The 19,834-nt window shown below is 43.9% G+C and overlaps 1 protein-coding gene across 2 annotated transcripts in view; it reads right to left on the reverse strand.

Annotated features, from left to right (window-relative positions):
* The window catches only part of syne1b (spectrin repeat containing, nuclear envelope 1b), an 89,494-nt gene that overhangs the window by 44,096 nt on the left and 25,564 nt on the right, over positions 1–19,834 (reverse strand). For both annotated transcript variants that reach the window (XM_078289338.1, XM_078289337.1), the window contains 35 exons: positions 18,769–18,948; positions 18,148–18,298; positions 17,750–17,908; positions 17,443–17,625; positions 16,202–16,303; positions 15,850–16,053; positions 14,724–14,931; positions 14,484–14,596; positions 14,018–14,223; positions 13,784–13,933; positions 13,376–13,667; positions 13,051–13,223; positions 11,986–12,295; positions 11,330–11,494; positions 9,823–10,179; positions 9,478–9,614; positions 9,049–9,226; positions 8,409–8,591; positions 8,072–8,215; positions 7,402–7,557; positions 6,869–7,033; positions 6,599–6,771; positions 6,022–6,175; positions 5,602–5,745; positions 5,327–5,491; positions 4,844–5,161; positions 4,261–4,416; positions 3,882–4,052; positions 3,468–3,794; positions 3,175–3,327; positions 2,389–2,556; positions 2,067–2,243; positions 1,785–1,931; positions 1,159–1,284; positions 409–585 (listed from right to left, as the gene is read on the reverse strand). In XM_078289338.1, coding sequence (XP_078145464.1) covers positions 409–585; positions 1,159–1,284; positions 1,785–1,931; positions 2,067–2,243; positions 2,389–2,556; positions 3,175–3,327; positions 3,468–3,794; positions 3,882–4,052; positions 4,261–4,416; positions 4,844–5,161; positions 5,327–5,491; positions 5,602–5,745; positions 6,022–6,175; positions 6,599–6,771; positions 6,869–7,033; positions 7,402–7,557; positions 8,072–8,215; positions 8,409–8,591; positions 9,049–9,226; positions 9,478–9,614; positions 9,823–10,179; positions 11,330–11,494; positions 11,986–12,295; positions 13,051–13,223; positions 13,376–13,667; positions 13,784–13,933; positions 14,018–14,223; positions 14,484–14,596; positions 14,724–14,931; positions 15,850–16,053; positions 16,202–16,303; positions 17,443–17,625; positions 17,750–17,908; positions 18,148–18,298; positions 18,769–18,948 — 6,472 coding nt within the window. The remainder of the gene's footprint in view (positions 1–408; positions 586–1,158; positions 1,285–1,784; positions 1,932–2,066; positions 2,244–2,388; positions 2,557–3,174; positions 3,328–3,467; positions 3,795–3,881; positions 4,053–4,260; positions 4,417–4,843; positions 5,162–5,326; positions 5,492–5,601; positions 5,746–6,021; positions 6,176–6,598; positions 6,772–6,868; positions 7,034–7,401; positions 7,558–8,071; positions 8,216–8,408; positions 8,592–9,048; positions 9,227–9,477; positions 9,615–9,822; positions 10,180–11,329; positions 11,495–11,985; positions 12,296–13,050; positions 13,224–13,375; positions 13,668–13,783; positions 13,934–14,017; positions 14,224–14,483; positions 14,597–14,723; positions 14,932–15,849; positions 16,054–16,201; positions 16,304–17,442; positions 17,626–17,749; positions 17,909–18,147; positions 18,299–18,768; positions 18,949–19,834) is intronic.

Genomic DNA, 19,834 nt, shown 5'->3' on the forward strand with positions numbered 1-19,834 from the left:
TTAATTATAATAAAAAAAATACATGTAGTTTGATATGCAAAAAATATTAAATGATATGAAGGGTTATAAATCAAATGACTGCAATTTATTCAAGTTTTGCAGTAAATCTATTTTACAGATTTTCTCAAACAGATTATTCAGCGGGACACCTTGCTGTCAAAACCTAGTACAAAATTTTCAGTTCAATTACTCTTGTGCAGTTCTAGTGTATATAGATTATTTAATTTAACAAGTTAGTCTAATCAACAAATTATTAGACTGCATGTAAACATTTTCAGTGTGATCAGAAGCTACATCAAAAATGTATCTGTAATAATGAGAAAAAGACAGAAGGGAGGTGATTTGGAAAAGAGTCCCACTTTGGGGGCCTTTGTGTACATTGTCAGAGGAGAGATGGTTGTTCCCTACCTTGGCCTGTGACAGCATGTTGTGAGCTATCTTGGTCTCCAGCTCTGCAGGCCTTCTGGAGAAGCTGAGGAGCTGCTGCTCCATATCCTGGAACAGGCTGGACAGCTCCTGCTTCTGTTCCTTGATCTCCCTCCAGCCCTCTGAAAGCACCTGCGCATTGGACATCCTCTCCTCTATCTGTAAAAGCACATTTCTACATTGAATATTTGCAGAATCTTTCACTGCCGACAAAGTCCATATTCTATAATGCTCAAGACATATTTCATGCATCTCATCCCCGGAAAAATGGCCCAATACACTGCTGGACGCTCACCATACCTCAACCAGAGCTGCAGTTACTCTGTATGCCATGCTGCTTGAGTGCATCTACAGTAGTGACTGAATGTTGAATGCATATTTGTAGGGTGATGTGTACAGTCTACTGTCCGTAGTATGTGTTGTACAGTTGCTTTGCACTGTGTGTAAGGTCCTGCCATGTATCAGCATGTATCATGAAACCTTAGTGCGAAAAAGTCGAGTGCTCAGAAGGTATGGAATTTGTAGACTCTAGTCAAAAAAACGTAAGGTGCTCATGAAGCGGATGATATAAACAACAAGGGTATCGCCAGATTGGCTGTCTTCAGGCACACACACGTATCATGAAACTGAAGTCTATATCATTTTGATTATGAAGATATACTAACCATCCTAAAAAACTGAAAATTAATATTTGAAGGTGCATGATGGACAAGGAGGTAACAGTTTACTGACCGTGAGTTTGACCCGCTGGACCTCAGCAGCTGTCACTCTCACAGCGTCATCAGACAGGTCACAGACAGAACACACCAGGTCCAGGTAAGTGCTGGCCTGCTCCTGAAGGGCCCTGTAGTGCTTCACCTGTACATACAAAAGTAATGGATCAAAATTATACATTATAAGTTGACAGACATAGACTAAACCTCCATGTTTTCCACTGAGGTATCTTTATTCAATAGGTCATTGTCCAATTTTGTGGAGAAAAGTGCAACACAAATGTGGTAATTATTATCACATACATAGAAAGAACTCCATTGAAAAATGGTATAATCTGGAAATAGGCTTTATCCATGTCTGTCGTATGCTATATTATGTGGACTTGAAGAAACCCAGAAACAGTAGTTCCTGCAACTAATAGGGATATTTGTATTCCCTAAAATATGTGTATCCCCTGGTGGTGTGTCCTCGTTCTGTCCTCTGTGTGTTGTTGTTGTTTTGCCACTGCACAAGTAAATTATTGTGGGGGAAATGTGCTTTTTTTTTATCGGTTTGTTTGGTTTTTTTACTGGTTGTGAAGTACTTTGTCAACTTGTTTTAAGAAAGGTGCTCGGAAAGGTGAAGCTGCACTGCCAGTCAGTTACCTGCTTGAGAGCCTCCTGCAGACCAGACGGTGGCTGATCATTCAGCTGGAGCTCCTCCTGCACCGTGGAGAGCCAGGTTTGGCTCTGCTGCAGAGTGTCCTGATGGTTAACGTGTTTCTGCAGCTCCCGATCCAGACTCTGGTAAACCTGTTGAACAAGGAGAGGTAAGACCATGAAAAGCTTTGTTCTCATGAAATTAAATGAGTCAGGTTTGTGTGAAAATGAAGACACACAAATAGGAAATATGGTGAATCTCTTTGACTGAAGTCTTGTATTACTCACACGTTGGGCAGTACTGCAAATGGCAGAGTAGCTGTCTCTGGTTCCCTGTTGGTGAGCCTGGACTTGTTGGCTGATCTTAGCTTGGACTTGGTCTGTACAGCTGGCGACAAGATCTTCTCCTTTCTGCGTCAGGCTGGTGAGGCGCTCCTCAAAACTGGCTATCTCCTCCATTATTGCCTGATAAACAGTGGATAACACACTTTGTACAGTAGGAACCTGGCTTGGATGTTCGAGTAAAGGGGAGTGGAATAAAACTGCAGCATAATCAACATTAGAATGAAAAACAATGTGAATTCTTACAGGACTTTATGGCATCGGTTACCTTGTGTCGGGCAAGTTGCTGAGTGGCCATCTCCATGCTGCTGGTCTGCATGGAGTCGGAGGTGACCAGCCTGCTGGACATCTGTAGAAGCCACTTCTCTGCCTCCTGCAACTCGCTGTTGTAATCCTCGTGCTCCTTCACCCACTCCACAAGGCTCTGGACCTGCGTCTGAGAGAAAACAGACAGCAAATCTCTGAGACCATCACAGGTAGGGCATGTTTTTCTACAGACCAGGTAAGTGGCTTTTAAGGTATCCTTAAAGTTAACTGCTCCAAAGTGGAGCCACAGTATGATGGTCATGCAGAAAATGTCTAGATAGATGGATGGATGGATTGATTGATGGATGGATGGATTGATCTGGATCTCCGGCCAGATGGAAGTAGGGTGAAGCATGGGTTAAGGGCGTGGCTGGGGTTGTGTGCTATGATTAGTGCTTTGCAAGTGATGGCTTTGTCAATGAGGGCTGGGAGGTTGGGAGCAGGGAGACCAATGATGTTGGAGGCAATGTGTGTGATTTTGAGGAGTTTATTCCTGTTAGTGACAGATGTGATGTAGCATGTGGAACAGCAGAGGAGAATGGGCTCTATGATGCTCCTATACAGGAGTTTCCGGATGGCAGAGAGCCTCTGCTGACAGTGTTTATGGATGTCGGTGGTATGTTGATGGAAGCTGAGGTATGGTATTTCTACTCAATACCACAAACTCTTGATGGAATTGTTAAGGTCTGTTTGTTTTGAAACACCTTCAACAGCAAAAATTGCAGTAGCAGCTAAGTAGTACCCATACCTTAGCTGCCATGCAGAGGTCTCGGTAGTCTGCCTGCAGCTTCTTCATGTTATCATTTATGGTTGGGTCGCGGACCGTGTCGAGCAAAGCCTCTCCTTTCTCAATGACAGATTTCACCGATGACTCATGAGATTGCACCGTCTGCTGGATGGTCTACATACATGGAGAGAGAAAAACATGCAGATGTAAATCAAATCATTCAGTTTTCATGCTCCGCTTTCACTGCTTCCCAATAAGAGAAAAAGCTAAACACAATGCAGGTAAAATTAGCAGTGTACAGTTAAGTAAGTTACCTTGTACTTGGCTAGCTGAGCCTTCTTCTGGTAGAGTTCAGCTTTGGGCTCTACAGTCGACGCCAACAGGTTCTTGGTCTCGGTGACCCACTGAGCCTGACCCTTGTACTTGTCCATAAAGTCTTTGCAGAGTGTGATGCATTTTTCCAGGGCGTTGTGCTCCATGCGCAGAGCTGCCATCAACTCCTCTTGCTGGGAGAGTCGGGTGTCCACCTCCTCCCTGAGCTGCTCTGCCTCAGTCTCTTCCAAGTATGCCATGGCTCGCTCGGTCTTCTCCCTCATTGTCTTCAGGAAGGTGTGACCCTGCTCCATGTCTGCCTGAAGAGCCTGAAAGATACATTAAGTGGTATTATTCAGTGCTAAACTGACAGCAGTTGTTTGGGTCTGATACTGATGGGTGTGTGATGAGTGTACCTCAAGTTTCTTCATCTTTCTTTCCATGGCAATGCGGTCCACTATGTCAATGCTGATAGCCACAGTGCTGAAGTTGTTCTGTGCTGTGCTCAGCCAGTCTGAGAAGGTACCGAAGACACTCTGTGCCTCTTCAATGCAAGACACTTCTTCCTGGAGCTGTTTGATGGTCTCCTGTAATAGAGAAAGAGGAAAAACCAAAGTTATGGGAGACGAAGGCTTTGACTAGCAAAATTGATGACACCTCTTCAATTACTACTCAAAATGTGTTTTTACAGCAAAGATTTTACATAGGAGATCCAGGTGGTCTATTGGTTAGAGAGACCATCCCATAATAGAAAGGTCATAGGTTTGATCCCTCCAACAACCAAGCAGTTGTTACCAGTAAATGCAGAAGCAGGGCGTGGTAACGGGCTGTAATCTGGGTGGCTCTGGTGCTGATCCGGCTGCTGATGTGGGTCTCATCCAGAACCTGCTGAGCCAGGACACTGAGGCCTTCCATCTCTTCCTGGTACACCAGCACCTCCTCTTGCCAGCTCTGGTCAAAAAAGTATCATCACTGATGTTGAGACAACCCTCTGATAACTTTATCACTTAATCTAATAAACACAGCATTGTCATAAATGAGAAGTACACATAATAGTTTCAAGAAAATTCTATGAAACTGCAAAAAAATAATTCTCACTACATTGGCGTACTTTTTAAACTTAAAATACATTTTTAGACCCAATCCTAGAGTAAATTACATGCTAAATGGACATTTTTGCAGTATTAGGTATTTTTAGGCTTTTTAAAGCTTAAAACTGCATGAAATGTCCAAGCTCTAATTACATTGGCTCTATGGCTACCATCATGAATCACTGTCTTGCTGTGCTGCAACATCGATTAAGCATCACAGCAGCGCACTACTGTGCCGTTTTGCATTTGTTCGACCTTCTGCACATATTGAACTGATCAATGCTAACCTTTATCAGCTGCAGTTGAGCGTCTTTGGTGGCGCGGTCAGACCGCCGGTGGTTGCGCAATTGCCCTTTGGTCTCCATGCCCTTTAGCCAGCTGTCGAGACGCTGGAACTTCTGCTCCATCTGTCGGAGCTTGGCCAGAGCGCTGTTGAGCTGGGCCCGGGTGTCGGCCAGCCGGGCCTGGTACAGCCTCCACTCCTGCTGCATTGTCTCCAGCGCCCGGTCCTCTATCTGGGGCAGCCCCCAGGGAATGACCAATTCTCGACTGACCAGCAAGGTGTTGAGCAAAGCCTGGCCCTCTGTGCAATGCAGCTGCAGTTCCTGTATAGTTACATACAGATATGGCTCAGTATATTCAGTTGTCTAAAATCTTATTATTTTTATGGAATTGTATATTTCAGGCTACAGGCATGGATAATTGATAACCTTGTTATCTGCATTTACCAAAACATTACTACATTGATTTGGAAAGATCTCTTTTCGGACCTGCAGTTTTTGAAGCGTCTCCTCCAGTGAATCGACATCTCCTTCCAGCTGGGTGTAGCAGCCCAGTTTCTCTTGATCCTGTTCCAGCCAGTCCTCGAATGCATGGAGGCCTCGCTGGTACTCCTGGTGGGCCTTCACCAGCTCCTCCGCTTTGCCCACTGCCCTCTGAAAACACAGTGAGGATAATGATTTGAAGTGGTTTTTGCACTGCACTGAAGAACTTGCATCAGTGTCTAGCACTGTGCACACTCTGCTGCTGTGATGTGTCTTACTACCATGGTATTGTCTTTGACAGTGTTATAGCGCTCTTGTAGGTCTTGGAGCTCCAGTTGAGTGACGTAGTGCTCAGCCATACTGGCACCTTTTGCAGTGATGGTGTCCAGCAGGGTGCTGTGGCTGAGCACTTCCTCATACAGCAACTGAAATAACAGCAGGGACGAAGGGTTACATCTTCAATCAACTGTACATGTTTCAAGTCTCTACCTATTGATACACCTATTGTCTGGCTACTGTGACTTTGTCCCTTGTACTCCTAATATTGATTGCTTGTAATATTTACTGCTTGGAATTTAAACTTACTCTGTACTTTTTGTAAGTCACTTTCAATGTCAATTCAATTTCAAAGTGTCAGCTTAATACATTAGTCTTATTAGCATCTACAGTATATGACTGGACATGTGAGAAGATGGCAGTACCTTGGCTTTGCTCAGGTTGGCAGTTTTGTCTCTCATCTCTGAGCATTGTTTGTCAGTGGGATCAAGACTCTCCTCCACACGCTCCACCCAAGCCACAAACTGCCGTACGTCCTCCTGGTAACTGGTCCACTGAGACAGGGAGCCCTCCAGCTGACTGTAAATGTTCATGAGTGCAACATAGTCAGACAATCAGGCAGTAGTAGTAGCAATAGTGGCAGTTATAAAAGTAGAAGCAAAAGCAGTAGCAGCATCAGTTACATGCTGCTACTACTGTGTCCACTGACCAGCTTTGTAAGTCAGAAGCAGAGCTAAACAGATGCTTTGGTCATGGCTACTACTGTTGTTATGAAATTATTTAAAACCTGTTTGAATCATGGCACTCTTAAGCAAACGTTTAAATATTTTCAATTTCTAACGTTTGATGTTCTGAGTGGTAAAAACATGTTTAGCTATCAGCACTGTCTGAAACATGCATTAACGCATATTTTCCATTGTAAACAATGAGAAAAATACTCCAAGGTTGTGAAGACAGTGAAAATGCAGCCTTAGGTGTTGGTAATGATAGTAGAGAACTAACCTTTTGCATTGGATGGAAGCAGAGAGCAAGGCATCCCAAGAATCCTTTAGGTCCTGTATGTGTTTATGGACCACAGGCACTCCCTCAGCTGAGGTGTTTCTCTGAACTGACTCTCCTCTTGTGGTCAGCATCTTCAGCTGGATCTCCTTCTCCTGACGAGCAGTCAGCAAGGCCTGGTGCAAAATTCACACACATGCACACGTGCATAATATATATTGGGAATTCAAAGTGATAATTCTAATTTGGAAAACTACCAGTGATGTTCTATACCTCCAGCTTGATCATCCTGCTATCCAGAACGTTTTTGTCAGCAGTGGGGGTGCAGTAAGTCTGCAGCATGTGGCTGGTGTCAGCCACCCAGTTCTGCAGCTCCTTTAACCCCTGGGAGAAGAGCTGGTGCTCAGTGACTATTCGGTCGATTCGCGATGCCTTTTCCTGCAGACCCACAAAGCAGGGCACAACCAGAAAATTACCATTTGAGGATCCAGTAATGCATTTTAATGACAATTCAGCATAGACTCAACCTGATATTTAAACATGCAAATTCCTTCATGACTAATAAGTATTTAGTATGAAAGAGATTAAGGAAATGAGCTTGTGTATCCTCTGTATAACAAACCTTACAGTGACATGGACAATTAGTATTTAACTACGATGGAGCAGTACCTTCACGTTTTATCAACTGTAAATAATGTTAAGTGAAAGTCAGAGCTCCATCCAGTCTAGTGCCTCTGTCTCCTCTCCAGCTCTACCCCCAGAAGAGCCCCAGTGGGAAGGCAGACTGGCAGGCATACATTATTTACCTTTGTCAGGTTGGTTAAAGCTAGGTACTGAGCGGAGAGCTGCGAGACACGGTGCACAAAGCCCTTGCCGGCCGCGTGTTCATCCCACAACAGCTGGGCCTTCTCTTTCAGCCTGTTCAGCTGAACCTCCTGAGAGGCTAACTCCTCTAGCACAGACTGGAAGAGCACAAGCAGGTTATCAAAGAGGCAAGCTGGCACAGAGACATAAGACAGTTAACTTCAGACACTTAGACCAGGGGGTTAGAGATGACAACATGTCAGGAAAGGAAAGAGAATGAGAATCTGGCCAATGTTATGGTTTGAAAAGCTCTTGGTGGTCATGACGTGCAAGCAAGGCTTCTGGAAATAGCAGAGGTTTAAGCAGTGGATAGATTCTAAAAAGACCTTCTAAATAAGGTGAGTATTATCTAATGTGATTGGCACTGCGTTAAAAACACATTTATGAGTAGCAAAGAGGAGCAGAAAGATGGCAGCAATGCACAAGTAAGCTATTGGCAGCTTTTGGGCATAGTGCTAGCTAAGCCTATACCAGCAGGGTTGGAACGGTGAGGTTCTGTGAATGGCAGCGGTGGTCGGGTTGGTACTCTAGCATTGTGGGTGTTGCAGCTGAACATGAGTGGTCTTCATGGAGAGGGATGTTCCAAGCTCAGTGGCCTGTGGGCATTGGTACCTGTAGCTTGTGCAGCTCCTGCTTCTTGGCTGTGAGATCGTGGAGCCGTGTGCTGCTCTCCTGTACGGCAAGCTCTGTGGCATTAAGCCACTCCTGAAGAGGCTCAGCACTTGTCTCAAAGTCTTTCATCTGAGACAGAAGGTTCTGAAACACATTTAAAGGCTGCTGTGAAAGGCCACAAAGGCCTGAAGCTCTCCTTTTGTCTGCTGGCTACATTGGATTGTAGATTCAGGAAGATACCTACACTTATTTTATAATTAATATACCACAGATGTTTACCTTGGGAATGTCTCAGATGAAAAACACAAAATGGGGGAAAAGATGCTTAGGTGCTTACCTGTAAACTTGTCTCTCTATTGTGCAGGTTAGACATAATATTTTTCCAGTCCTCTCTGGCGCTGTTCATTTTAGCCCGAACTGCATCAACTCTGTCTTTAGCAGCAATACTGGAGACCAGCTCACTGCTCACCACCACAGCGTTCAGTTTTGACTGGCCCTGCTCTCTATCACTCAGGAACTCCTGGGGACGAGAAGCAGGACAGATGAGATGATAACTGAAGCATGTAGTTAAACTGCTATCTTATGTAATCTTTAAACAAAAAGAGGCTTTTGAAATTGTTGAACCTCAAGTTACGGAATTTTTTTGGGGAGTAATAATTTCTTTTTCACTGTTTCACTAACCCTTCACTGTTCGAATACATACAAACACCTTAGTCACAGTAAATTACATACTGTAGAGGTGACATGTGCTTGCCATTTGGACAACATATCCTATTCCTACTATGATGTGTCACTAAAAAGTATACTGAGTTTGGACTTTTAACGGGCAATAATGGCGATAGGAAAAAACTAAAATTACACCAGTGTCATCCTTTAAAAGCATTTTTATTATGGGTACCCCCAGTGATAGCTGAACCCCTAACCCTGGCAGCATAAGTGCCTGTATGGTCCATGACACTTGACTCTCAGTGCAGTACCTGAATTTTCTGCAAACTAGATGAGGCCTCATTGAGATTTTGAGGTACGTCAAAGCACTTGGCTGTGTTGATCTTGGCATTGACCAGCCATTGCTGGAACTCTCTGAAGGCTGAGCGGAAACCCTGCTCCAGCAGCTTCTCTTTGCTCTGGCACTCCCTGGAGGCCTGGAGGCTCAGACTAGAAAGAAGTCGGGAAGAAAAAGATGGAGACCCACCAATTTTTGTTAGTTCTGTTGTCTGAAAGCTGTTGTTTTGACCATTGTTTGTTTTTAGCATTGATGATTTAGCAATTTAAACTTATTGTACTGCTACACATATTGTATGGCGCTATGGATAAGGGTGTCAGTTCAATGTCTAAAATCTTGCTCAAAGTACATTTCACTTCAAAAAACTTGGACTATGGGACACCAGATTTTCAATTTTGCTCACCTGTTGTATTCTTTGATGAGAGAGGACACTCTCTCGGACTGCGTGCCCAGGTCTCTGGAGAATCGGCACAGATCATTAAGCTGAGTCTTCAGACTGTCGGACATGGGCTCAGCTTTGACAAGCCCCTCCAAAGTGTCCTGGATGGAAAACGGAGATATTACCCAGTGGTTAACAACCATGAGACTACATCAAACATTTCATATGTATCATTCATCTGCTATTATTTGGTATCATTAGTTGTTTCCGATTAATGGTGGCTTGGCATTGGAACTATACTTAAAAAAAACAAAATTACCTTGATAAATATTACATATAGCCTGATGGCTTACTTCAGCAGAGACTTACCTTTGCTATCTGCCAGCCCTTAACAACCTCCTCCCCAATGTATTTTCCCTCCGTCTGGGCCAACCTTAGATGCCAGTCCTGTAGCTGCCCGCTGAAGTCCTGCAGGTCCTGCTCTAGCTGTGCTGACAGGCTGTTGAACTCCTGTTCAGAGCTGGCTATCTGAGACAGGGCAGTCTCCAGACCAGCCCGCGTTTGCAGCGCCCCGCGCTCCCACTGATCCCATGATGACAACAGGGCTGCTTCCTCTCGCTCCACAGCCTCAAAGCCCCCTGAGCCAGTGTGATCTCTAGCCACCGCCCCACATCTCTGAACCCGGCTCAGCCTCTCTCTGCCTCGCTGCTTAGAGTCAAGCAATTCCTGGAAGGGGCAAAAGGAATCACAGCTGTCAAAACCTCTGCCACCTGAAATTGTAATTTCTACTCACCGTTGGTTGCTCAAATTTTAATGAGGTTGCTTGGCAAATAAAGTGTAGATGAGATGGTTTTCTGTGTGTTGTATGTTTAAATGCTAGTTGTGTGGCAAGTAGCCCCCAAGCAGGAACCCCCCTGGGCATTTTGCAGTTGTTGACCATGCCTTTGTCCTCCTGGCCTCAAGTATTTGGGATTCAGTGCCTAAGAATGTGCTATCTTTTAAATCACCTCTTAAAACACATTTAGTTGTTCTAAATGCGAAGCAGCCTACACAGTTCAGCAGTATTGCAGAGAGGAGGTGAATGAATGATTCTTGCTCAGTGTGCCATACCACCTAACGGCCACTAGGGGTCAGATAGGCTAACCGTGAGTGAGTGAGTGAGTGAGTGAGTGAGTGAGTGAATGAGTGAATGAGTGAGTGACTTTACAGGTCCATGAGCTTTGCATCTAAAACGAGAATTGGAGGGCATGTTCTAAATATTGAGGGTCGAGTCTCAGATGTATGAGGAACAATGCAAAATTCATCTTGGTCACAAAGCAGTTTACCCTCTCACAGGTAATCAAGGGATCATGGGAATTTTCTATTCCTGTCTGCATGTGTTTTGTGGATTTGGAAAAGACCTATGACCGTGTTCCCCAAGGTATCCTGTGAGAGGTGCTGGAGGAGTATGGGGTGCTGAAGCCACTGCTGTCAGCCACCCTGTCCCTATACACTCGGTGTGAGAGCTGTGTTTGCATTCTTGGCATTAAGTTAAGCTCCCTCAAGGATGTGCCTTGTCTCCTCCCCTGTTCAAGACATGATATCCATGGACAGGATATGAAGGTGCAGCTAAGATTTGGAGAGCATCCAGTTCAATGTGATATTAGGGTGGCATCTCTGCTGTTTGTAGATAATGTTGTCCTTCTGGTCTCATTGGACTGTGATCTTAGCTGTGCATTGGAGTGGTTTGTAGCTGAGTGTGATGTAGCCGGGATGAGGGTGAGCACCTTCCAAATCTGAGACCATGGCTCTCAAAATCCCCAAAATAAGAGGCCTGTCCCATTAAGGATTAGGGTTAGAACACCTCCATGACACCTAAAGAATGACATTTCCTCACCTGCACTTTGGAGAGTTTTCTTTTTATGGAGCCTGAGTCTCCTGACAGGTCTGACCAGCGCTGGAGTTCCTCTTTTGCTGAGATTAGCCAGTCATTGAAGTCTCTCACAGCATCCAGGTACTGCTCATGCTCAGACACAATGCTCTGCATGGACTGGACTTTACCCTTTGGGAATGAAGAAGACAGTGTAAACACTGACTGCAAGTTGTGAATGAGGCATAATTTCTAATCTAATAATGCAAAATAGATTATGTCTAAACAGGAATGGGTCAAATAGCATTTGCAAATATTCTTTATTGTATGTTTTAGCCTACTTAGATGCCAAGGTGTGGGATGGGGTTTGCAACATAGTTTGAGTGTCAGGACAATCACAGTATTTTAAAGTCAATTTAGTATCCTTTTCAGTGACTTGACACTATCTGAATTGGCTTAATGCAACCAACCCCTCAGTTTGGGTAGCAAGGTGGCCAGGGAGACAGGCAACTGTAAGGTCCCATGATCCTAAGTGTCTGCCCTTGAGCGAGACACAGGCTCCCTACCAGGCCCAGAAATACTTCTTTCTGGCTAGCCCCACTCTCCTGGATAACTTTTATCCAAATAGGATAAAGCAAAGTTATTTGCAAGTACCATTTAACCCATGACTGCGTCTAAATCACCTTGACAACAGCAGAGATATCAGCAAAGTGAGCACTGAGTTCTGCCCTCGGCTCCGGTCCAAAGGTCTGGTCCCCAGTTTTCTCATACATCTCCACAGCTTTGTCAGTCATGCGTGACAGTGCGGTTGCATGGGCCTCCACATCAGCCTGGATGGCCCTGAGGCGCTCCAGCAGAGATGACTTCTCTTTCAGGCCTGGCTGCTGGGGCAGAGTCATCCCCACCTCCTGCTCCACTGACTCCATCCACTGCTGCAGCTGGCCCTTGCTTTCCTGGAAGCTGGTCCACTGGGCCACCGTCCACTCTAGACGGCTATGGGCATAAAAAGAATAATTATTGGCAATGGAGAAAAACATGAGACTTGATAGCCACTAACAAGGGGAATATAGACACTAACCCCTCTGTCAGCTCTCAGTGTCAGAAGCACATTGCATAGCTTTTGTAATTTAGTAACAGCAATTGTATGTCACCCTGGACATCATCGATAACAAAGGCTCTAGTCAAATACAGACTATTATTTTTGTTTTTTAGGAAATGACAGGTGTTGTAAACTTTTAAATCAGCAATACTGATCTTGAGGCATTGAGGTGGGTTATGGTGCAAAATTGGTGTTGCCAGCCCTCCACTTGACACCAGCACTAAAAAAAATGCACTGCCAATATAATGCAATGACAATGCAATGACAATAAAATAATGCAATGACAATAATGCACAATAACACAATGCCTCTAACTCATTATTGCTTAAAGCCACAATAGGCAAGATTTTTATTTAAAAATACACCCATCTTTATGAAGTGGGGCTGCAACAGAGAAGAATGTGCATCCCCCCTAACCGAGACGCTGTAGATTTACCCAATTTCCCCAAATTATTATTATTAGGGTGTCCGGTATGGTCACTGGTGTGCAGTTTACTTGGTTCCTGGGTTTTGGGTGTTGAAGTCCTCACAATTTTAATTCCCTCTCACTGGCATTTGAAATTACCTAGTGCAGCTTCAACTGAACTCAACACTGCACCAAAAAAGTGACAATTCTCCTGGGGTCCAGAGGAGGGCAGTGTTTTCCTACCTGTGGCAACTCATGGAGGTCATCAACATATTGGCCCAGGCATCCTTAAGGCTCTGTAGCTGTGAACAGATGGCCTCCTGCCCCTCCATACTCTTGTGCTTCAAGATCTGTTCTCCCTTTCCTACTGTCATGTTGAGCTTCACCTCACCCTCACCCTTCATTAGGAGGATATCCTACATGTACAAGAAAAATGACAAAACAAATCCACGTGCCAAACTTTTGAAAACATTTCACGTTATAAATGTGTTTCACATTGTGTTCATGTTATGACACGATTGTGATCCAAAGGGCAAGCTTTTTTTGAAACAGGGCATTATTCACTGACCTGTACAAGACCTAGCCTTTTCTCCAGGGTCTCTTTATTGCCGACTGTGCTGTTGAGCGAAGCCAGGCGCTCTTGGACTCCATTGAGCCAGGCCCAGGTAGTCTGCAGTGTCTCCTCAAAGGCCTGCTGCTCCTGCAGGGTGAGTTGGCAGCTGCGTAGCCTCTCTCTCACACGCCTCAGCAGGGCCTGGTGCTGCGACTGCAGCTGAGCCGACACTCTTGTCTCACTGCCGTCACCTCGCCCACCCTCATTCAGCGCCTGGCCCTCCTGACACAGACGCTCAAATGAGTCCCTGCATGGAAAAAAAGGGGGTAAGAGACACGAAGAGATGAATATGAGATGAATATGATGTACAGTAGATCTATTTTTTCGCTACGTAAACACAAGGACATGAAGCAGATTAAGCACCTTTCTTTGAGCACCTCCTGCTGGTATTCCTCCACTTGCTCAAGCACAGCCTTCTCAGGGCCACGCTGTTTGGCTTCAGGCAGATCCGTGGTCATCCTCTTTTCCATATGCTCCAACCACCACCGCAGCTTCTTAAGGCGACCTTCAAACCTACAAGGATTTTGAAATGCCATGTTTGTAGAGATGGTGGACTTACATCAACCAGCTCTGTAAAGCACTTTGTGAGTCTCTTACCCCTTCATGAGGGATGCACTGTCCTCCAGGATCTGTTGGTTCTGTCTGCACTGCTCCACAAAGCTGTCCCAGTCCTGCTGGATGGAGGAGAGGTGCTGCTGGACCTGCCCAGCACTGGCCTTGGGAAGATGGAGGAGGAGCTTCTCCCCTTCCTCACAGACCTGAGTCAGACGCACCTCGCCCTCCTCCACACGCTCCAACGCCCCCTGACAGATAACCAGTAGCAGTGTAGCTTTGACCGTTGTCTTCTATTGACATTTGTGATGTTACTGAATCACGAATTTAAGATTAATCTATGGTTCTACCTGTTGTAAATCGTTCTGAATAAGAGCATCAGCTAAATGCCGAGAATGTAGATGGAATTTAAACATAATGCAAATTACACTCTGCTTCTTTACATCAAGGAGTATGAATTTGTGAATTCTAGCTGTTCCAGTGGACTGAGTATTTGGGGTATTAGTTTTACCTTTAGCTTCTGTAGTTTGCGTTCCACAATGTGCGTGTCTCCAGATCGGTCAGAGCATTCTTTCACTATTTCCCTCTGCTCTGAGAGCCACCGATGGAACTCCTGAACAAGGTCTGAAGAGCGAGGGACAGAGGGAGAGAGTGAATGCTCATGTATAATAGCATCAATCATTTTATTTAACTCATGTGCAATATACTGTAACTACACATTCTCTTCAGACTTGGTCATCAGAGTCCTCACCATTGAACTGCTGCTGAAGGCAGCGCTGCAGTGATGCCAGGGTCCTGGCAGAGAGCTGGTTGACAGACTCATAAGTCTTAATGAGGTCAGTGAGTGCCGAGCCCAAGCTGGCCAGCTCCTCAGACGGATATTTTCTGCACAGGGTGTTGAGGCTCTCCCGCGTGGAGTCAATACTTCCCTGCTGATTTTGCAGCTCTTTCTGGAGGTCCTTCAAAACATATGTTTAACAAAGTAGATCATTAGCTTCCTCGTTCTCTCCCCTCTACAGCAAAGAGGGGCTGACCACTGTCCCCAAATCCAATAACCTATAAACCAGTAGACATCTATGTGACATATGAGTCATATCAACATGTCAACATGAAAATTTGTACATTTTTCAGTTATGATTTTAACTTTTCTTGCATTTTGTTGTGGTGTTTTGTTTCACAGTGTTGGATTTTGTTCTGTTGCATTGAATTTTATTGCATTACATTTTGTTGCAGTCTGTAGGTTCCAAAAATGAAAAAAATGTACTGCGCCTGGGCACAGCTATGAAGACGCTATGAGCCTGTATGCCATGTCACTTTCAGTTCAGCTCGGTTGGTAAAGCATACGCTCGGTTTGCCTTACCAGGGACAGGAGTACATATTCTGGGTGAGTCAATATAGCAAACACCAAACTGGTCGCATCTTATTACGGATTATGTGCTTGTTCTATGATGTTCTATGTTCCATTTTTCCTGAGTTTTGCTTCATTGTATTTTGTATAAATTTGTTGCTTTGTGCTTTGTTGTGTCGCATTTCATTTACTTTAATTTCATTTTGGTTAGTGAATGTCAACTAAACAATCTGCTGCTTCGTGTTTTGTTGCATTTCACTGCATATAATTATGTTGCAATACCTTTCACTTCCTTGCGTTTCGTTGCATTTTGTTGCATTGAGTTTTGCTGCGTTTTGCATTGCGTAATTACATCATTACATTGTATATATTTTCATCTAGCCATCTCATTAGGGGCTATTTTACTGGTATTTTACACCAATAAAATGCCAGGTGAATGCATTTAACTACCTAGTAGGATAAAAAAAACAAGAGTACTCTGGGTCCTGAGGACCAGGATTGAAAAACATCATTGTCATTCAGACTCCACCTTCACTCTGCAGATGTCCTCAGGATCTGATCCAGTGGGAGAAGAAACCAGGGAATCCTCCATACTTTTTAGCCAAGCAGACATCTGAGAGATGTAGTCCTCCAGCTGTTTCCTCTGGGAGCTGAAGTCCCTGAGGTTTCCCCTGGCCTGCTCACATAGCTTCTGAACAATGCTGATCTTCTTTCGCAGGTCATTCTCTAGCACCTGACACAAGTGGGGATGAAGTTTATCACCTATTGTGCTGCTTGCACTTATTGTAAGTTGATCTGTATGTAGTGTCAGCTTAATGCATAAAATTTACATGCGCTAAATGTATTCAAACAACAAATGAGATTAGAATCATCTGAAGTACCTGTAATTTAGCAGGAGTCTCCTGACTTTGACTGCGCTGCTTCAGTTCTGACACTTTTCTCTGCAGGGTTTCGAGTTTCTGCTCCTTCTCACCCATTTCCGCCTGTGGATTTATCAAAACCAGGAAAGCATGTATAAGACACCTTCATGTTCGCTGTCCTCAAAAATATCTCTTTGTTAAACAGTGAGATACAGTATGATTGTGGTTACACAGTAAGAAATGTATGTCTTCAAGCAATAGTGTCATGTAGAGAAGGAAGCTATCTCATGTTTCTGTGGTGTCAAGGAATTTGATTTGCTAGACCCTAGACACACCTTTGGGGCATCTGTCTTTCCTCTTTCTCAGTCACCGGTGCAGTGTTTCTACCTGACAATGGATGAGTGCTCTGGATCCCTCTTTTATCTTTTTTTTCCTAATAAGGATTTTTCCTTGTATCCCTTGAGGGTCTAAGGCTGGTGGTGCCGGGTAGGTTAGGCTATGTACAATAGGTAGGCTATTATGTCTTGCTAACATCTACTTGTGCTCTTCCTGATGTTTGTCCTATATCAGTGATTCTCAATCTTTTAGTACCTCCTCTGATCAAAGCAAAGCGTCCAAGTACCACCTCACCTACAAGCCAACATCTCAAAGCACAAATATGACAAGTAGTATGAGCGCATAAGTCATTCGGGCAGGCAGAGCCAGTGCAAGTACACGGGCTGCGCGGGCAGAAACCTTGGTCAATTTTATAAAAATGTAAAATATGAAAACATTTTAAGTCTTTTTAAAATGTTGATTATGTTGGTAAATCACAAATTAAGAATTTATGAACATTGTAATGGTTTCAGATGGTTTTTCCAAATTCTCAGTGCAGACAAAAAAATTCCAGTCATCTGGCGTACCACCAGGGGGCGCTCCACATACCACTGGTGGTACACGTACCACAGTTTGAGAACCACTGTCCTATATCATTCTGTTCTATGATTGATTGTTGATCAGTTAGATCTAGTTAGGCTCATTCTCTGCAAAGTCTTTTGAGACATGCATGTGATAAAGTGCCGTATAAATAAACAACCTTGAACTTGTAAGTTGTCATTCATAGAAAAGTATACTAACGTTTCTTTACAATATGTTCCTGTGACTGTCTAAACTTTCTGGCACTTAGTGTATTGTCCAATACGGCAAACCCCACCCATCAGGCACCTAAGTAGAGTAAAACAAAGCATAAAAAAACATAATGGCTATGACATCAGATGTCTTACCTGTAATAGGGAGAGCCTGGCTGACATCTTCTGACTGTCGTTGAGGTTGTTCAGACTCTCACTCAGTTCGATCACACAGCTGCTTGTCCAGCTCTCAACATCCTCGCTGATTTTACGCACATCATCCCACACTGCCAAACTCTGGCTCAGACATTCAATGTTGTCATCTATCCTCTCAGACACCTGAGGAGAGGATGAAATCAGTCAATTTCTTTTTCTAACTTTTACTGTCTATAGTATGTCTTGCACTGAGCCTTCACACTGTATGCAAGGTCGTGCTTAATTTATTCTGATTCCAGCCACTTACATCCAGCCACTGATCAACCAGTGTCTCAATATCCTTTTTCATCACGTGAGAATCACACTCTGGGATCTGCTTCAGCTCATTTAGCAGCTGTTTTCCTTTGCTGGAAAACTGGTCCAGTTCACGTTGCTTACCAGCCATCTCTGCCTTGACTGCCTCATGCTGTACATGGACAAGGGAAAAAAACAGTAAATCTTTTGAGCAATCATTGAAGTCCAACTGGCAAAAAATCCAGATGGTAAAAATCCAGGACAAAGAAATGTTTTTTTTCTGGGTTTCTGAGATTACATTTCAAAGTGATGTGCAGTTTAATTAGAGGAACATGAGAGGAGCTACATTACACAGATACACACTTTAATAAGATTGGTGAGATCAAAGAATCAATTGACATTCTTTCTGACCTTGGATAGTGATCTCTTGGTTTCCTCATGGTCCTTCAGAACAGAGCCAATCTCAACCAAGGACTCAGTGCTCTCAATGATGCCGCTGATGGAGGTTTTCAGGCTTTGGTATTCCCTCATAAGCTCCAAAAGGACACTGCACTGCTCTTGCCTGTCAGTGAAATAGCAATGTTTATCACCAATATCAGTTTATATGTAAGTGATGAACTGCACAATACAATCAACTGCACAACAGAGAAGAAACACAAAAAAACACATGCAAACAAGTGTTAATCAGCAATCTAAGAGTGTGATTGACAACTTTCAGAACTTAAAAACATAACAAACTCAACATGAGACACATTGGTCCTTACATGGCATATTCTATATAACAAATGTCATGACCCAGCCCCCTTTGAGTGCTGTGCCTGCCTCTATGTCCGTCTGATCTTGTGTTCCAGGTAGTGGCACCTGTTGGCTGCTGCTTAAAAGCAGCTGTATGTGAGAGTGGTGCAGCACCTCAGCACCACTCTCCGGACACCACCTTTTACCCTGCACGGTTTGATAGTGTTTCATTTCAGATGTGAATGCAATATTTTCTGTTTCAGTACTGTGGAAAACCCTTTTTAAGTCCTTTAGTACCTGTCCATGATGAGCTTCTTGGTGTCCTCCCATGTGGTCTCCAGGAGGCCGATTTCCCTCAGCACCTCCCCAGCCAGCTCTGCATCTCTCTGGGCCAGCTGCTGGCCCTTGTCTCTCAGCCACTGCTCCTCATGCTGGTGTGACTGCAGCTCATCCTCCAGTTGATTAAAGAACCGCAGCCTGGTAATCAGAGGGATAAAGTGTTGCTGTTGACCTAATCTGAGAAACCCAGAAGCTCTCGCGACACAAAGCGAGAGCGTAGGACCTATATTGTATTTCTTTATTAGGCCTATATTTTTCCCACTAATGATGTTAAAAATGAATGTGTAAAATGGGTTTCTATATAATATATATAATATATATTATTATAATACGGTAATATATATTTTTTTAAAGTCAGAGGAAACTGTAAAAAAGAAGACAAAAACAAAATGGGTGGCATCGGCAAATGTAGTGGGGAGCATTTGGAAAAGGGCCCAGGAAGGGGAAAATTTGATTTTCAAAAGAAATGTAATAATAACTTGTTGACGTGCAGTGAAACCAGTCATGTCATGTGGTGCTGTTGCCCAGACAGCAATGTTGTGAAAACACCTGAACAGTGTGTCATTGAAATTGACAGCTCTACTGGTCAGAGATCATAGGCTATGATAAGAATCGTCACTCCTAAATCTGAGGCTAGTTATTAACATTTGTTGAAGGGTATCTCAAACAACAGAAAAATCAGTCACAGCATACATTAACATTAAACCCACAAACACATGCTTGTTGCATTATATGAGATAAGAGTTGGCTGTAAGCTCTCTACAGGTGTTGTTTCTGTGGCGATTCTAAGCATACTGTATATGATTGTTTCTGTTGTGTGTGTTTCATTTTTGTTTTGTATTTGATGTATTTGCATCCCATAACTTACAGTTTGATTAATCAGAAATTATGAAACCAAGTCAACAAAGACTTTTCAAATTGACGTTTGAAAGCTGCGTTACAGCGGCTTTAAGATACACTTAACTAAGGTGGCCGCGCTGCTTTGAGAAATAGGTAAAATAGGTAATGAATGAACCTTCATAGG

This window comes from Centroberyx gerrardi, chromosome 17, assembly GCF_048128805.1.
Source record: "Centroberyx gerrardi isolate f3 chromosome 17, fCenGer3.hap1.cur.20231027, whole genome shotgun sequence".
Lineage (NCBI taxonomy): Eukaryota > Metazoa > Chordata > Actinopteri > Beryciformes > Berycidae > Centroberyx > Centroberyx gerrardi.